Raw genomic sequence first — 16,453 nt, forward strand, 5'->3', positions numbered from 1 at the left:
GTCCATTAAGGACGCAGCTATAAGTGAGAGCGAGAAAGAGATATGCTGACCGGACTAAGGCCGCGGTCTGTTACGCCAGTCCGTTGTAGCTTTTATGTTATACGCAATCTGTGGTCGCACTCTGATGTGTCTTTGACAGTCGCCGACTCGCCGTTTTTCAGCCTGTCACTTTTGTCAGTTTTAATGCAGTACAGTAGAATATTACTGAAACTGAAGAGATTGCGTATGTACTTAAATTGTTATTCAAGTTAAATATAATACTAGTTTTATTGAAATAATTTAGACAGTGTTGATTTTTATACATATGAAAAAAGGTTTTAAATAGGTAAGTCATCTTGCTTGTATTTGTCAGTGCGTCAGCTTCGAAAAGCTAAAATTAGTATTTATTTTTGAACGACATTGCATAAACTTACACAGATTACTATCTAGTAATATCTGGTTAAACTATATGTGTACAGAAGTAAGATAATAACAGGCAACGTATTATCTAGCTGATTATTTTGTAAACAAATAAGTACCTAATTCTGGCGGCGCTCATATTCATATGTCTGTTTTTTTAAAGGTACATAGCGCTAAACTGTATGTTTAGACTTACGAAAATTGTGGTTCTGCCAAAGATATACCTAAAAAAATTTTACTCGCATTATACTCTGAAGTATAAGTTTCCCCTTAACCGGCTTTCAACAATGGATGAATGTAAAACTAAGGAATGCTTGACCACTCCAGACAAGCACATGTCGAAAAAGTACTACCGACGTGCAGAACACAGGTATGTTTTTATAATTTATTACATAATTTACAACTTTGAATTGCATAGTCAGCTGCAAACCAAATTGACCATAGAATTATTTCCGCATCTATACAGCACAATAGATTTTGAGTCTAACTTTTTCAATTAGTGGTTATGCTACTTGGTTTTTTATTTATTTATTTATTTAACCTTTATTGCACAATACAAAAAAGTACAAATGGCGGACTTACTGCCTTAAGGCATTCTCTACCAGTCAACCATTGGGCCAAACAGAAACTTACAATTGGTGCGGAAAAGAAAATCAGTACAGAGAGATAATTTTTTTCATTGTAGATGATCAACCAGTCACTCTGATACTCAAAGAAATAGGTTAGATGTCTATGAATCAAGTTATATTACTTACAAGTGTTTTTAAAACGCAAAGTCACTTGTATTTTTTGCTATTTTATACTTAAGAATTTTGTTGCCAAGCAAAATAGTAATAAAATTAGATAGCGGTATCATGTATCTGCTTGCCCAGATAATGTTTTATCATATTGACAATGAATATCATGAGAGAGAAGGTCAAGTAAATTTTTTTGTACAATATTCAACTTGGTGATAACCAACATACTAGATTTTGTATTTACACTTAGGAGCAAAACTATAAGTCACATAAAAAGTAACTTCAAAAATATGCCCCATTAAAACAATGATGATTTTATAGTGGCAGAAATTCTTAATTATATATGGTTCCCTATTTGGAGTTTCCATAGGAGGAAATAAAAATATTTAAAAAAATGTGTTTTTTCTACCTTTCCATTCGAAATTACAAACTCTCTTCGGTTGTGTTTTAATTTATCTCCATTTGTTGCGAATTTCCTATTTTCTGCACTTGTATCTATAACTATTTCAGGGCCTTATTCTTGTGAAAAGTGAAAACAAACTGATATGACAAATGAACAATTGACATTAGAAAATTTAGGAAGAACCTCAGAATTATTATCATATGTGTGCACTTGAGTTGTACATACCAAAACAATTTTTTAAAACCCTTCCAATACATCAACCCAAACCTAACCTATTACTATTTTATACTCTAAGGCCAGCAACACCCCAATAATAATATACCTAACCTAACCTAGTTTTTGATCAGATTTGCCATAAGTTTAATGTCTAACCGAAACCAGATGTTTTGGCAAAACCAAACTTTCAGAACATGAATTTGATGCCGAAATCAAGACTTTGGTTGTACACTAATAATTTTATGAATGGTTTTTATTTAGTAACAAACGAAATTGTACTGAAAATATTCCACTTAGTTGATAAGATGACGCAGTACGTCAAATTGGCTATTCAAATACATGCCAAACAGATAAAGATCGAACAAACAAAGGTTAGGCTTGCGTAAGTAGGTAACTAATAATTATCATCAGTATATTACGGGCCCTGCAAAATTATATTTGGTCACCATCAATACATGCATCATACTACATGAGAACTTGGCGAATTCCTTACTTGCACTCTACATTTTCATTTCATTGTACAGTTCTACAGTTGTAGATTTTTACTATTTTTAATGAGAATCTTAAGTTTACCAGGGACAGTCAGCTAGCATCTTTGCATACAAATACATACATACAAATATGTATGCAGGTGTGTTAATCTAATAGTTTTTCTGACTGTACCTAGTAGATATTTTCTAATACTCCTATTTTGTTCCTTATTTTACTTAATATTTTGGTGTTAATTTTGAGGCCTTAGTACAAGTCCTAGTCCTAGCCTCCTGAAGACCTACCCAGAAGTAGTTGTTTTGTTTTTGAATTTGGAACCTAAGGGTTACACAATAAAAGTTCGAAATAGATTGTGGAATATGTACAAAAAATTGTATGCAGGGTCTTAGGATGCTTGAGCATGTAAGCTCAAAATTATAGATATTTTTTTATTTGACAACTCACTTTGCTATTGAGCTGTTAAGGCAGGCCAGCATATTTAGAATAAAAATATGGTTGCTATCGTCTGTATTCGCAAAGATGGGGTCTACAAATAAAAATTAAAAGGTATTTACCTTCGAACTCTGCCTAGCACACTACTAAGCTATACTTGGCTACATTATCTTCTTATTTATTCCTATACCTACACTTTTCTAGCAAGTGTTAGTCGTTGATTAAAATCTCTATAATGTCTAAGTAGATACCAAAGGCAGGTAAGAATAATGACTAATAAACATTCTGACCTGTTGCTAGCACGTAAATATCAAAAACACTTGTCTTTCTACGCTAATTATACAAAATGGTTACGAGGTCAAAACAGCGGCAAAATGCTAATTATATTAACGTACCATTCAAAATCATGAATACTTGTATGCTAATCTATAATAAAAATAAATCTGTGATGACGTTAAAAGGTCTGTACCTAATCACCGGGCCAGAGTTTATCATCCACGAGGGTCATTTTACTGCGCGGGAGTTCGATCGCCGGCAGTACTAACTTGAAATCTTAACGGCGCACACGTCCGATTCGATATTTAAATTTTTAATTTGATTTAATAATGCCTGACGCGTTCGAGAGTGCGTATCCGCTGTCGCCGACGGTGAATCCGGAGCAGCTCCGCGCACGCGCGAACTCCTCTTCAAAAAATAAGCGACCATCTGTGACGTTCTACGCCGGCGATGAAGCCGTAGAAGTACCCGATAAATCCATTGTGGGCATAGACAAGCCGTTGGCGAAGACGTCCAACGACAGGAGTGAGGTCGAGCTGGACACGTACGCGGAGTCTCTGACCAGCATGCACAGCCGCTGGTTTGACAAGCGCGCGGCCGAGCACAGGTATACATTCGCATTTGCACGTGTGATGTATTTATGAACTGGTAAACTGGCGCGTGTACTAATAATGTTCCCGATACGTGATTCTATGTCAACGTGCCGTATTATTAATTCCAAGGCCAGGCCAAATAACCGGCTAATTTTAGTCTACATAGTACCTAACTACTAAGTTTTAAAAAGTTATGGTAGGTAATTGCCTTCTATTTCTGAAATCGTTTAGTCGCCGAGAAAAGTCCTTCGTGACTTCCCGTGCGTATATAACTTGTAGTCAAATATCTAGACATATAATCGTTAGAAGTTGTGCAATGGAGTCCAGTGAACCATAAGTATTTGAGTTCGAGAAGGAAACGGAAGTTCCACTTTCATTCTTTTCAGCCATTCCTTTGTTGTCAGATTATTCGCGCTTGATTCGCGTAGAGCGTTATAAGTCACCTCTTCACATTGCCTGCCGTCAAAATCTTCGTATTCTGCGTCGATAAGATTTTACTCAAACACATTTGAGTGATTTGGATCACAAAGTTATATGTCTGTTGCAAAAATATTCAGGGTGAAATTCTATAATCGAAATCTTTGTTCGGCGTACGTATCTTTTACATTCTACGTGTTAACCCATGGGCACGGTCGTGTGATGTGATGTGAGAAGCCTCTAAGGAGCGCAACTACTTCCAAGGCTTCTAAGTTCACATTAAATGTGTTTATTCATTTTATAAACAAACTTTTCCTAGAACGCTTAATTTCGCGTTTGAAACAACCCTTGAATCAGTAACTATTTTTCAAGAAATGAATATATATGATAATATATATTCATATGGATTTTTAACGTTGCCAATTTAGCTACATAAAGTTTTAACTTAATTGCTTGTTTTTAATAAGTACGAGTACCTACGTATTTACTTAAAATTGGTCTTTAAATTAAATTCGCTATATATCTATAGCGAATTTAATTTAAAGACCAATTATATATCTATAGCGAATTTAATTTAAAGACCAATTTTAAGTAAATACGTAGGTACTCGTACTTATTAAAAACAAGCAATTAAGTTAAAACTTTATGTAGCTAAATTGGCAACGTTAAAAATCCATTCTTTGTGTTCAATGCATTGTTGAAGTAAAAGTAAAGTTATCCACACTCGCGCTTCATGCTTCTTAAGTGTCCATCTCTCGACCTTTCAGCACCCAATTATGTAATCTATGCGAAATGTATAAAGGTCACGATCACGTATGCAACTTTCATGAAAACTATATACCTAACTACATCGTGCACACCATAAATGATAAGGAGCGCTGAATATTTGTAGTAGTAATTGGGACCACTGTGGAATATTATCACGCGTTGCATCATAAGGGTTCTTATCGGTGGACAATGACGCCACCGAGTTTATTCAACGCTAATTGTATAATGGAATTTTACGTCATTTTTTCCACGTGTGAAGTTTCCTGTTGATTGTTTGATTTATTTTTTTGCTATCATTAATCTGAGTCATTAAGATAGGTTTCGTGACTAATCACAATATACCCTAATTCATAATTAAAATCAATCTACCAAGAAATGTCACTGTCACAATGACATCTGTTAACGTCAGTATGACGAACCAGATGTCATCAACCTTTTTGGAACAATAAAAAATATAATTATCTTATTGAAGGTGACGAACATAATAAACCCGTTTTTGTATGGAATACAGAAATTACGTCAAACTATGGGACTTGGGGACTAGAGTATTTTTAAAACATGCTGGGTACGGTGACAGGTTTCATCTCCATACAATTTATAATCTTAAAATGCCAAATCTCACAAAATTGTATTGAGATGATATCTGTTCTTTTATGATTACCCTTTCCGAGATTCGATTTGCAAGTCTCGAGTTTTTATTTGTTTATTTAGGTATTATTATAAAATATTTCATTTGTTGTTGTTATAGCGCTAAGAGGAAAACATATTTTTAGAATACATATATAAAAATAATGTTTTTTGTTTTACAAGGGGGCAAAGTTGTTGTTTAACCACTCGTGCTAATATTGATACCCGACCAAGCGAAAAATTCCAAAATTGCGTGTTCGAAAAATGGAATCTTGAGCGTTCGTGGGTTCCAGGGCACGAGGGTTAAGCAATTTTTTCTCTCGAGTGAAACACAATTTTTCACAAAATCATCAATTCAATTCATCAATGTAAAAGTCAATTCTGCCAGCTAACATAAGGAAACAACTCAAAATTTGCATCATTACATTGCCCCACATGTGGATAAAATGCAGCTTTCTCATCAGTTTTGGAACTTCACCAGCTGGTGTGGTGAAAATACTTTTTACGGTTCTTAAGATCGTCCGTTGACCGACAGAAACAGAAGGACCCGTTGGACAATTAGACAACGGTGGTTCCATTCCATTACTAGGAAAACAAAAATATTTGTTTTATGCCGATCGTGAGCATTGATTCCTCTCTCGCATCGCGTGCACCCGTGAGGGACAGAACATACGCAATGCGCCAAATTAAAAACTAGTTTTGACATTACAGACAACATACCATAAACATCCTACGTAACTTGGTCGGGTTATTTGTTGCCCACCATAACCCATAGTAAAATTTACGGTGGGGAGTAAAAAATGAGACTAGGACAAACAATCATAGCGCTTTCTGTGCTACTCCTACTGAAAGTTCCATAAGAGCATCTCGTTCGGTCATCTGTTGGCTCTACCTTTTCATCTCTATACTTATTGTACCTCTATGGTTATTTGCGTATTCTCTCTTGATTTTCGATCCAAGTGTAGGATCTATTATAATATTACCTGTGTCCAAGTACTGTGTTGAGCAATAAACAAACATGAACGTGCAGTGCCGGCCAGTAGTAGTGTATCACATTAAACAAAAAAAATACATACTCGTATTCTATTTACACAATATTTTACGTAGGTACTATAAAGCTAAATGATACAAGTTACAGGCGTTTCCTGGCAACACTTGTTACATTTGTTACAATTAGTATTTAATAAAAGTATTGTGGTAGTGTTTTACTGGCGCCTGTAATTAAATACAGCACAGATTGTTCTATGTATCACTAATACAAAATGTAAGCAGGAACCCTTTGTTTTATTGAGAAAATGGTGCAATGTTCTCGACATTACATATACATACAAAACAAATACTTTTTTTCATGCATTATCTTGAAATAAAGGATTGATTGTTAGACTTTTTGGAGCATCTAATGAAATCAATCAGTTCAAAAAATGTTCTCTGAGGTCGTGCACAGTCTCTTCTCTCGATATTCATAATAATGACACGTAAAAAGGATAGAGTTATTTTGAATATCCTACGGCGTGGATCGTGTCATGCAGGATACCATGTTATGTTGTCGCTGCAAATGAATCAGCTGAGCGGAGCCTGTCTTTCCCATACCTTACTCAGCGCCTCTCTTCAGTAACCAGTATAAAGTAGACTTCGAACTTCGTTATAAACTATTAATCAGAGTTCACTCCCATACTGGTTCGTCGAAAGAGGCGCTTGGTAATCTGTAGAAACATAGAGCGAGGGGGGATTAGGATGGTATTGCACCCGCTCACTGAACGCAGGCGATTCAAACACTAACCAAACGGTGTAACTGCGTTTTCCAATAACGCAAAGTTACTACGGAACTTGAGGCCATACTAACGCTGGTTCGTTTGATTCGCCTATCAGCGATTGAGACAATACCACTGTTTGTAGGCACAGCGTCGCGGCGTCAAGCAAGCGTCAGTAAACGCGCACTCGCCCCGCCGTCTTGCCGCGTATCGCTCTCGCAAAACACGATAATCTACAGTATCGACGATCTTGATTAACCTCAACGTGGACGTGAAGTGTTTTATTGGTGCGACGATCTGTAGTTAAATAGCAACAAAAGTTGGCGTGCGATTGCTCTGTTTACGTTCGTGACTACGCATAATTTTGTTTATTTGTGAAATTCTGAACCGATTTTCCGATAGCATTAGGTATGCGTTAGCGGTTTCAGCTGGTTATTATTTTGCTCAAAAACCTATATCAGAACAGTCGAACAACATATTAATGCACCACTTTTAAGTCTTTGGAGTTTGGTGTTTATCCTTGTACAGTGTTAACTCTGATTATTAGTACGTTCCAAGAAGCAACGTCATTATGTATTAGTCATTTTATTTTTTAGTTTGAAATTTCCATTAGTTCTAGAATATCTCTTTTAGTCCATCAAAAATTATTCAAAATTGCGACTCGGCATTTTAAGTTGTTTGTGAGTGGCAACATTAATGCCCAATAACATAATGATCACCTTCGTGTTGTTTTGAAATGTGTAATATTTTGTATGCATATATGTACATAGGTGTTTGCTACTTAATATAGGTTTTATAATCGCCGGTTTATACCCGTAAAAATGCATTAGCTTTATAAAAAACTGCATCAGGTGTAGTGGGAAACAATGTAGAGACGTTATATGACCGATGAGAAATTATGTCATAAACTGGTTATTTCAGATAATGAAAATTAATATTCATATGTTAATGATACTAGTCCATCCTGTAACGAAACTGTTATTGTTTTTCACTTTAACTCAGCTATAAATATTAATTCTTTGTTTGTTATTCGTCGATTCGGTGCATTGTTTCACGCCGGTACTAATGACTTCATATTATATAAACAAAACAAAGGATACGTTGTGAATAACTGCTGATATTTTGTTGACACATATCCGCTGCGAACAGCAAGCTGATCAAAACAGTCCATTCCATAGTAGGTAAATAGTTTTCTTATTAATGCTTGGACATTTATAATAGGTATTTATAATCTCAAAATGCAAGTAATCCGACCATTGCAGGCTAGTGAGAATATCTGTCAACAAGTTACGTTAGGTATAATTAGTCGATTTTTAACTACTAATTGTCATTTCGTTCTAAGTTCCGTTTAATAATGACAATAAAATATAAATATCATGTTGGCTCTACAAATATATGTAAAAATAATGTTTATCAACAAACAAATCTTACTGCTATTTTTTGCAAGTATTTATTCGAAAATTCGTCAAATTAGACTTTATTATCATGTGAACAATGATTGTACACACACCCCAATTAATGTATGTTATAAATATTAACTACAGCAAACAGCAAATGATCCAAGACCTGAGCAACGTAAGCCTTCAGGCTGGACTTCAAATGAATCGTGCAAAGACCCAAGTGATGACTGATGACCAACAGTAGGAAATGTGGGGTCGAGGTAGACGGGGAGACTGTGACACCTTCCCTTACACAATATATATATTATATATAATCTCCCAATCTGTAGCATCACTCAAGGAGAAGCTTAAAAAATTGTGGCTTTCCGATACTTTGGTTACGACTTCCTAGTTCTTTGGAGTACTTCTACTTTTTTAATTTCCTTTACTTTTCTGGTTCGAATTCATATTTATTTATATTATATATTGAATATTTATTTATTTTTATTTATATATATATGTATGCATTATTTTATGGTTATTTTTCTATCTATGTATATTTGTATCAATGTGTATTCAAAATTTGCATTTCATTAATTTCAGTGATTGTACACTTTTGTTTGTGTTTGTCATTCATTCACCGTTACTTCTGTTTTACTCATTTCCTCAAAGGTTAACTGGAAGAGATCCCATACAGGGATAAGTTCGCCTTTGTTGTATTTAATTTACTCTGTAACTGTGTTTTTCGTGTTTTTATTTCTATGTACAATAAAGTATATACATACATACATACATACATACATATATTAAATGTCTTATTTGAAAACACTCAAAAGCGAATCTTATACCAATAAAAACCTATATAGATGGATCGATTTTTCGCCCTCATTAGCCTCTGGTTTGAAAATTAAATCGCATTATCACTACAATTTAATACCCACCGGACTAACTCGGGTAAACTAATTATTTAAAAAATGAACCGTAGTTTGAACGAATTTTCGTTAACATACGCCCCTATATTGTAAATTTCATCGAAATCGTTAGAGCCGTTTTTGAGAAATTATATAAAAAAATATGCTGAAAAAACATGATAGGTAGATTATTTGTACTGTATCTCTATTTGGAAAATTATTCCAGGATGGCAGATACTTTTGTCGCGTTGTTTCATTCGTATTGATAGTGATTGTAGCCTTAGCAGCCCTTCTGTTACAGTGGTTAATGTCAGTATAATATCGATTGCGATTCCTGGCATTCGTCCCCCCATGCGCCCTGCAGACCGGCTGGGCTCCCACTGGGGTGCGTTCTAGGAACAGAAACTTATCATGTCACACTTCCACATATGCATTCAGCTATATAACCCCAATCAGGGCAGTACTACGAACGTTACTTTTTTACACTGTAATTTTTAAGTTGGTGAAAAATTAGCTTCCATGCATTTTTCAGAAGTATTAAATAAGTAGCGTAATAGGCACGTGATAGGCACGTAATCTAAATTAAATATTAGTTGCATTGCGCTCCTAATTAGGCCGCTGTATTCTGGTGAAGCGAAGACAGGATGCACATGCACAAACTAAAATATTTTCACTGTAATCTTAGCATCTACGCCAATTGGAAAGTTTTTATATTTAAGCCTACATACAGTCGCGGCAAAGTCTACGTACAGGTGGGAAAACAAAGATTTGTTCTCCTGAAAGTCCTGAACTTTCATGGAATTTAAGTTGTCTAGCTAGAAGTTACTGCACCTAATTCTGTTTTATGTCTGAGCTCGAGCACATCACTCTGTAAAGAAAATTTGAATCATGTTTTTAATTTTAGACAAAGTTATAAATAAGTATTGCGCTTTGACTATCGCCGGAAGCCGGAAGTATCTATATTTGCAATTTTAGAGGCATTAAAACTTTAAAATATTATTTCGTAAAAAGAGAAGCGTATATTTTTTCCCATTTCAAGTGTGTTAAATTAGAATACCTGTAGGCATATTTTTTTTAGTAAACCTAATTTTAATTTATTTTGTGTTTAGATGTATTTGCAAATTTTAGCGATAAATCGTAATCTCGAATCGATCCTTAAGAGGAAATAGGACGGCCTGGCCGCTTCTGCATACAAATGTAGTCCCCATCTTCCTATCTGGATATTGACATTTTGGAAAATATTTTTACATATTTTGATTTTAAATGCTCCTAACTCTTATAATAATGAAAAATTCGAAATAAAATTAAATATAGGGGTATAGGTGTGGTTTGTATACAATCACAGAAAACCGCCCGCAGGTGGTTGGTCTGTGTATATGTCACCGTAAAATTGTAAATCTCGCTAGTTACATTACATTAGTTAGATTACAAACTAACCTAACCTAACCTACGTGAGATTATAAACTAACGGGTGTACAATCTTACGGTGTCATATTCAACAAATTGTACCAACATATTTTCAATAATATTAATATCCAGAGAGGAAAATGAGGACTACGTTTGTATGAAAAGGCGATTTCGCGTGTGTTCTCCACTTTCGTCTTAAGATGACTCAAAAAATGTTTAACAGCAATGTGCTTTAAAATTATAATCTGTACATTATTCAAATCATTCGGCAACCCCTTTTATATGAACGAATGTTTGTGATAATGATGCTTATATTATTAGTAGAAATTAATACTATTCTAACATACATAATATTGGTAGTTAGGACTCGCCACGTAAGTCACAGTATCAAATTCAGTGAGACAGGTCTCTAGTTTTATTTTACCACTTCACCTTGCCACTGTCAAGGATATCCACTCTTTTGAACGCTTCCTCACAAAACATTATCTCGGAGCCCGTCCCCAGTATAACTTGGTCCCGCGACTAATAACAACTAGACGCCATCGGGCGTAAAGGTTAGACTGGCGGACGCCTTCAAATGAGACTGTAAAAGTAACAAGGCTGCACGTACGTGGATACGTTGTAAACAGAGCAAAGCAAACGCACGCGTTTATCGCAACTACTGAAATTATATCAGCTGTTATAATTATTTACACTCAGGCTCTATTGGACAATTAAAACGTTTTTGTTACATTATTGTGAGTGTAAACTATAGTTTGAATGTGCCATGAAGTTCCAAGACATGGCCAATGGAAAATGTGAGGTGTTTTTGGAGAGCTCGAGTTCGAATGGTGCGTCGTATGGGAAAGGAGACAGACACACGGCAGCGCCTAATGAGTAAGTTATACCTACTTGAAAAGGTTTTGTACGTAATATAGAAGTTCGTATCGTGTTTGCTAAATATCTTACAAACCAATCTACGAAAACAGTCACTTTCGTAATAAAACTTCTCTTCGTTTGTGATAAATCCTTTTCACATCCGAAAAAGGGCTATTTCTTCCCGGCTATAGAAGGGATCAAAATGACAATTTTCTGTTCTAGGACACTTTTATTTCTTTTTTGTATGCCATTTTTTTACCTTATTTAATATTTTGGAACAATAATTTCCTCATAGGTGATGTGAAAAGCAGTGTGTCACATTGTACGAGTAGCAAAATAAAATTATTTCCACCTTAGGCTTTAATACTTGAATCCCTACGCCCAGAATTCTATTTTAGATTCAATTGTAGAATCTTTCGCTTCATTCAGGATTCAATGTACGCCCTCGCCGTAAATATGTCATTTGGCTTCTTTGTGAAACAATCTACTATTATGGAAAATTTCAATCATGGAAAATTTTTGTGTTTCCCAGGAAAAAGTTGTCTTAGTACTCGTATTCAAATATTGGATATATTCCAATAGAGATCTTTCTCCAATCTTTATATTGTGAATCAATTTCCTATTTCTTCTGTGTCCATGTACTTCTGCCATAGCCATAACGTAATTCAGAGAATAGATAAGTCATTGTCACGACCAACTCGACCAAGGCCTAAATCTATCAGATATACTTGTGTTGTCCGATTAGATACCTATCATAAAAGTGTCACTATCGCGATGACGCATGGTTGGATTTCATAAGTTTTCCAGGCGATTTATAAGAGACTTTTATTCGAGATTTTGGCATTAACATTGGAATTTGAACACTGTCGCCATGCGCCTCCATATTATTTATCTGGACAAGCTACCCACAGGCGATGGTTAAATCCGGACGCACCTGACTGCGGACACTCATGAGTCTCATGACGTGCGCTGCACTGGGTACGGTTTGACAAATGTACGTGACGGCAATTAGGCTGGCATAGATGATAAAATGGAGCTATTATCACTTCCGGACTTTTTAAGAAGTCGTTCGAAGTCGGAAATATTGATTGTAATTTGGAGCTCTTTTACATAGGTATACAGAGAGGCTACGAAATAGAGGGTAATGTAATAATAATTCATGATATTCCCTCTAGAAAAACAATCAACTGTTTAATGGTGATCAGATTTTTCAAGCATCAAGTCTAGTTAAGATTATGAAAAACTTCGTCGGAAGGAGTTCTTCGGTCACATTAGTCTGAAAAGACGGCTCATAAGGCTTGAACAAGTACCTAATGGTCGCTTCTTAGGTAAACGATCTCTGGGACGCAGTCCAACAAAGTAGCTCTTGACTGAACTGGTATAACCCTTGTAATCAAGTTGTAATTTGCACCTCATGATGCCAAAACTTCTGGGATACCTATGGCGAAATATTTTGTCAGGGGAATTAAAGTCATCGGCGAAGATAACGAACGCAAGAGGTACCTCTTACAATTAGCTACTTGCGCGTGCCGAGGCTATCAAATAACTATCGCTAAATGAAATCCTTTTATATTTTTTACCCAAAGAATTCAAGCGCACCTAAATTTGGAAATCGATTTTTTTGAAGCACCATATAAATAGCAATCATATAAGTTTGTTTTTACAGTCATTCTTACAACCATAGCATGCGAAATACAAGAGGACAAAAAAGTCCATCTATATTATTAAATACGTGCTTAGGAACACAATCAGTTGGCGAGGATAGCACCCTGAAATAAGGTTTGTCATCATAGTAGAATGGATATAGGTTTACAGACCGATTGCCGAATAAACGACCTTACCTATTCCCTATCTAGGGCAATTTAGGCTCTTATCGTTTACCCGCGTCACATGCTTGACGTAAACCCCTACCAAACTATATACAGGTTGTTTGGTAATGGATGAAATCGATAATCCTTAAAGTGGGAAAATAAAGGGGCACTTATCTGGGGCGTCCTTTAAAATTTCAGTTTTGGACAGACACTAGCATTCTTGCTAATTAAGGTTGAATAAATGTGTCATATTTTTTCTATTAACTCAGAAGTTATTTAAAAATTAAACACGTTCTGTGGAAATAACCACCACAAACAACTACCTCATCAACCGTCTTACGTGGTGAGGCTAGTTCAATTAAATGCCTTATGGCTCTAGAATTTTAGCCATAAGACTAACAACCTGTATACCCACAGACTGGTCGATGGTTCGCGTGTCTGTATACACTTTATACCCCAGTTACTATATATATGTATGCAGCGATTTTAAACCCACCGATCCAATCAAACTTTCCATGCCACGATTGCTTCTTTAAATAACACTTGCGTTTCTGGAGTGTTATTTTTAACGACCTGTAATTTTTATTTAGAACACACCAGTATTTTTTCTGCCGATTGCACTTTTATTTGTATATAGAAACGTGCGTACTTCTCAAACTTCAAACAGTTTTCCACATCAATATTAGTTTAACAAGCGAACCTGTTTAGGATTCGAAATTAGGAAAAATTTCCGTCCAGTTTGTAGGTCAAATCATTACAACTTTCCCTGGCGTCATAGCTGCTTTTATTCTTCACTCTCTCTTGTCACGAGTTAACCAATGTATTTATGGTCTCTGGGTACACGTAGTTGTTACGGGTCTAGAGATCATGTGAATACTCCTTGTGTGAAGCGATTTGTAAGTTGTAAGCGATAATACAGGGCCAGCTGACGTGCACAGAAACATGCCCGACATCACGCAGATTTAATTATTTTTCCAATAATAGAAAAAGTCTTTACTTCTTCTACTAACGTCTTTACGTTACACACATGCTTAGGTCTATTGTCTTCATTGAAAGTTTACACGAGCATAACATTTATTGCTTGAGAGCTGTTGAATATCGATTATAAGGTTATGATAGCAGAGTAGAGTGTTGAATAGGCTTTTGTATAATTAATTACTTTGATACATTTGTATCTCGAAATAAATTTAATCAAAGCGAAAGTAAGATAAGTCGTAACAGTGCTAAAAGGCGAAAATACTTTTTGGCGCGTTATCGAGCTTACACTGTATTACAGTGTATTAAGGTCTTAGCACATTGTTACAACTCAACAGCCACTCGACTCAAAATTAAATATTGAATTTAAAGCCTAATCTTGTATGTCCTATAGTACAATGTTTAAATTTAGGTAGTGGGGATTCGTTGTGGGGGTGGATATATGGTAACGTGTTCTGATTAGGAAAAGTAGAAGAATAATTTGTTTTACGCGAAAAAAAAAATTTTCTATGGAGCAGGTCGTCCAAGTCGGCCAACCCTACACACATATGCAAATTTTTTTTTCTACATTTTCCTAATCAGAACACGATAATGAATATGCCCTTAAACGGATCCCCACTATTTTTGTTACACTCTGTATAAGTTATAAATCATAATTACCAATGTCACAATTGATTTCTAAAAGTCATACTTGAAAATAGTTGGAGTAATTATAGCATTTTTTTAAATACATGAGAGTCGTCCTAATTGTACCTTCTGAGCTTGTAAATTCCGAAATGTGTCTTTTGAAAAGACATATAATATAAGGTTTTCGTTCCTGTTCAAATTTGACGGATCTCATAGCGGAATTTACAAGCGCCACGACGTAGTTCTGGTGTTTAAATTTCCATACTTATAATAAAAACTGATACTGTCAACACCACTGAATTAGAAACAGCTTAGCTGAATAAATGTATACTTCGCGTCGTACGTGGAATGCTAATATAAACCATTTTGTTCCAGAATCTTCGTGAACAGATCGCTGCATTTGGAAAACATCAAGTTCTATGGCTTCGATATGGACTACACTTTGGCCGGTGAGTGTTCACTTGCCAAACTTAGACTAAACCAGGTTGGTAGCGATGTTGATAGCCCAGGCTGTGCAAGTGTTGTTTTAAACGTCAAATTTCGATGTTTAAATAACACTTGCACTCGCTGCCTACTTAGCTTGGTCAAACTACGTACTATTTTATTACTGGCATTTAATATAATTTTTTTATGTTTTGCAAGAAATTTTTTTAACTTCCGGAATTATTTTTCGAGATAATATTGAACATACAAATGATATTGAACTACTTTTATGGGACCAAACCCAAAATCACAAAAAATGGTTGTTTCATCTATTTTGGCTGGTCCGATGTTCATGTTTTCTATCGGAGAGCCAATTTCTATTTTGAGATTTTGGGGATGATCCCATTGTAAAAGTTGCTCAGTTTGACCTGTATATTCACAACGCGAAATATTGCCGGGTATTAAACAAACACCCTGTTTAACCTGTATTTAGTATAACTTAATATATAAGAGATGTAGAGTCTAAGAAAAATTCGTACCTCAAAAAACAAAACTAGTGAAGAATCGCCGAACGCCTACGCACATATTGCGATAACTTTGTCTAACAAAAGTTGACACCATGATAATTCAGTTACCACAAAACATGGCGCCATCTAGTTCGGCTGCCAAACACGCGAGCAGATTTTTTTCTTAAACTAATACCTTTTCCAGAAAGTAGCTCTTTGTTTTGTTAAATTCAGATTACACATAATCGTACTTTCGTTGCAGAGTATAAATCACCACAGTATGAAACATTAGGATTCAATTTAACCAAAGAGAGATTAGTAACCAAAGGATACCCCAAAGAAATCTTAGAATTCGAATATGATCCATCATTTCCAGTCAGGTATGTATACAAATATTATCATATTAAATATATCCAAAACGGGTAACTCACGTATTTTAATTCGAAAA

The 16,453-nt window shown here is 35.4% G+C and overlaps 1 protein-coding gene across 6 annotated transcripts in view; it reads left to right on the forward strand.

Moving 5' to 3' along the window:
* Positions 1 to 167: 167 nt before the first annotated feature.
* The window catches only part of LOC133522893 (cytosolic purine 5'-nucleotidase), a 29,459-nt gene continuing 13,173 nt past the window's right edge, over positions 168 to 16,453 (forward strand). The window contains exons 1-4 of one of the 6 annotated variants that reach the window (XM_061858362.1): positions 168 to 325; positions 563 to 769; positions 15,452 to 15,525; positions 16,268 to 16,385. In XM_061858362.1, coding sequence (XP_061714346.1) covers positions 582 to 769; positions 15,452 to 15,525; positions 16,268 to 16,385 — 380 coding nt within the window. In that variant the 5' untranslated portion in view covers positions 168 to 325; positions 563 to 581. Of the gene's footprint in view, positions 326 to 562; positions 770 to 3,204; positions 3,560 to 7,273; positions 7,396 to 7,433; positions 7,453 to 11,434; positions 11,682 to 15,451; positions 15,526 to 16,267; positions 16,386 to 16,453 lie in introns of those variants that run through there. The other 5 variants (XM_061858363.1, XM_061858365.1, XM_061858366.1 and 2 more) reach the window with 5 other exon arrangements.

This window comes from Cydia pomonella, chromosome 11 (assembly GCF_033807575.1).
Source record: "Cydia pomonella isolate Wapato2018A chromosome 11, ilCydPomo1, whole genome shotgun sequence".
Classification (NCBI taxonomy): domain Eukaryota; kingdom Metazoa; phylum Arthropoda; class Insecta; order Lepidoptera; family Tortricidae; genus Cydia; species Cydia pomonella.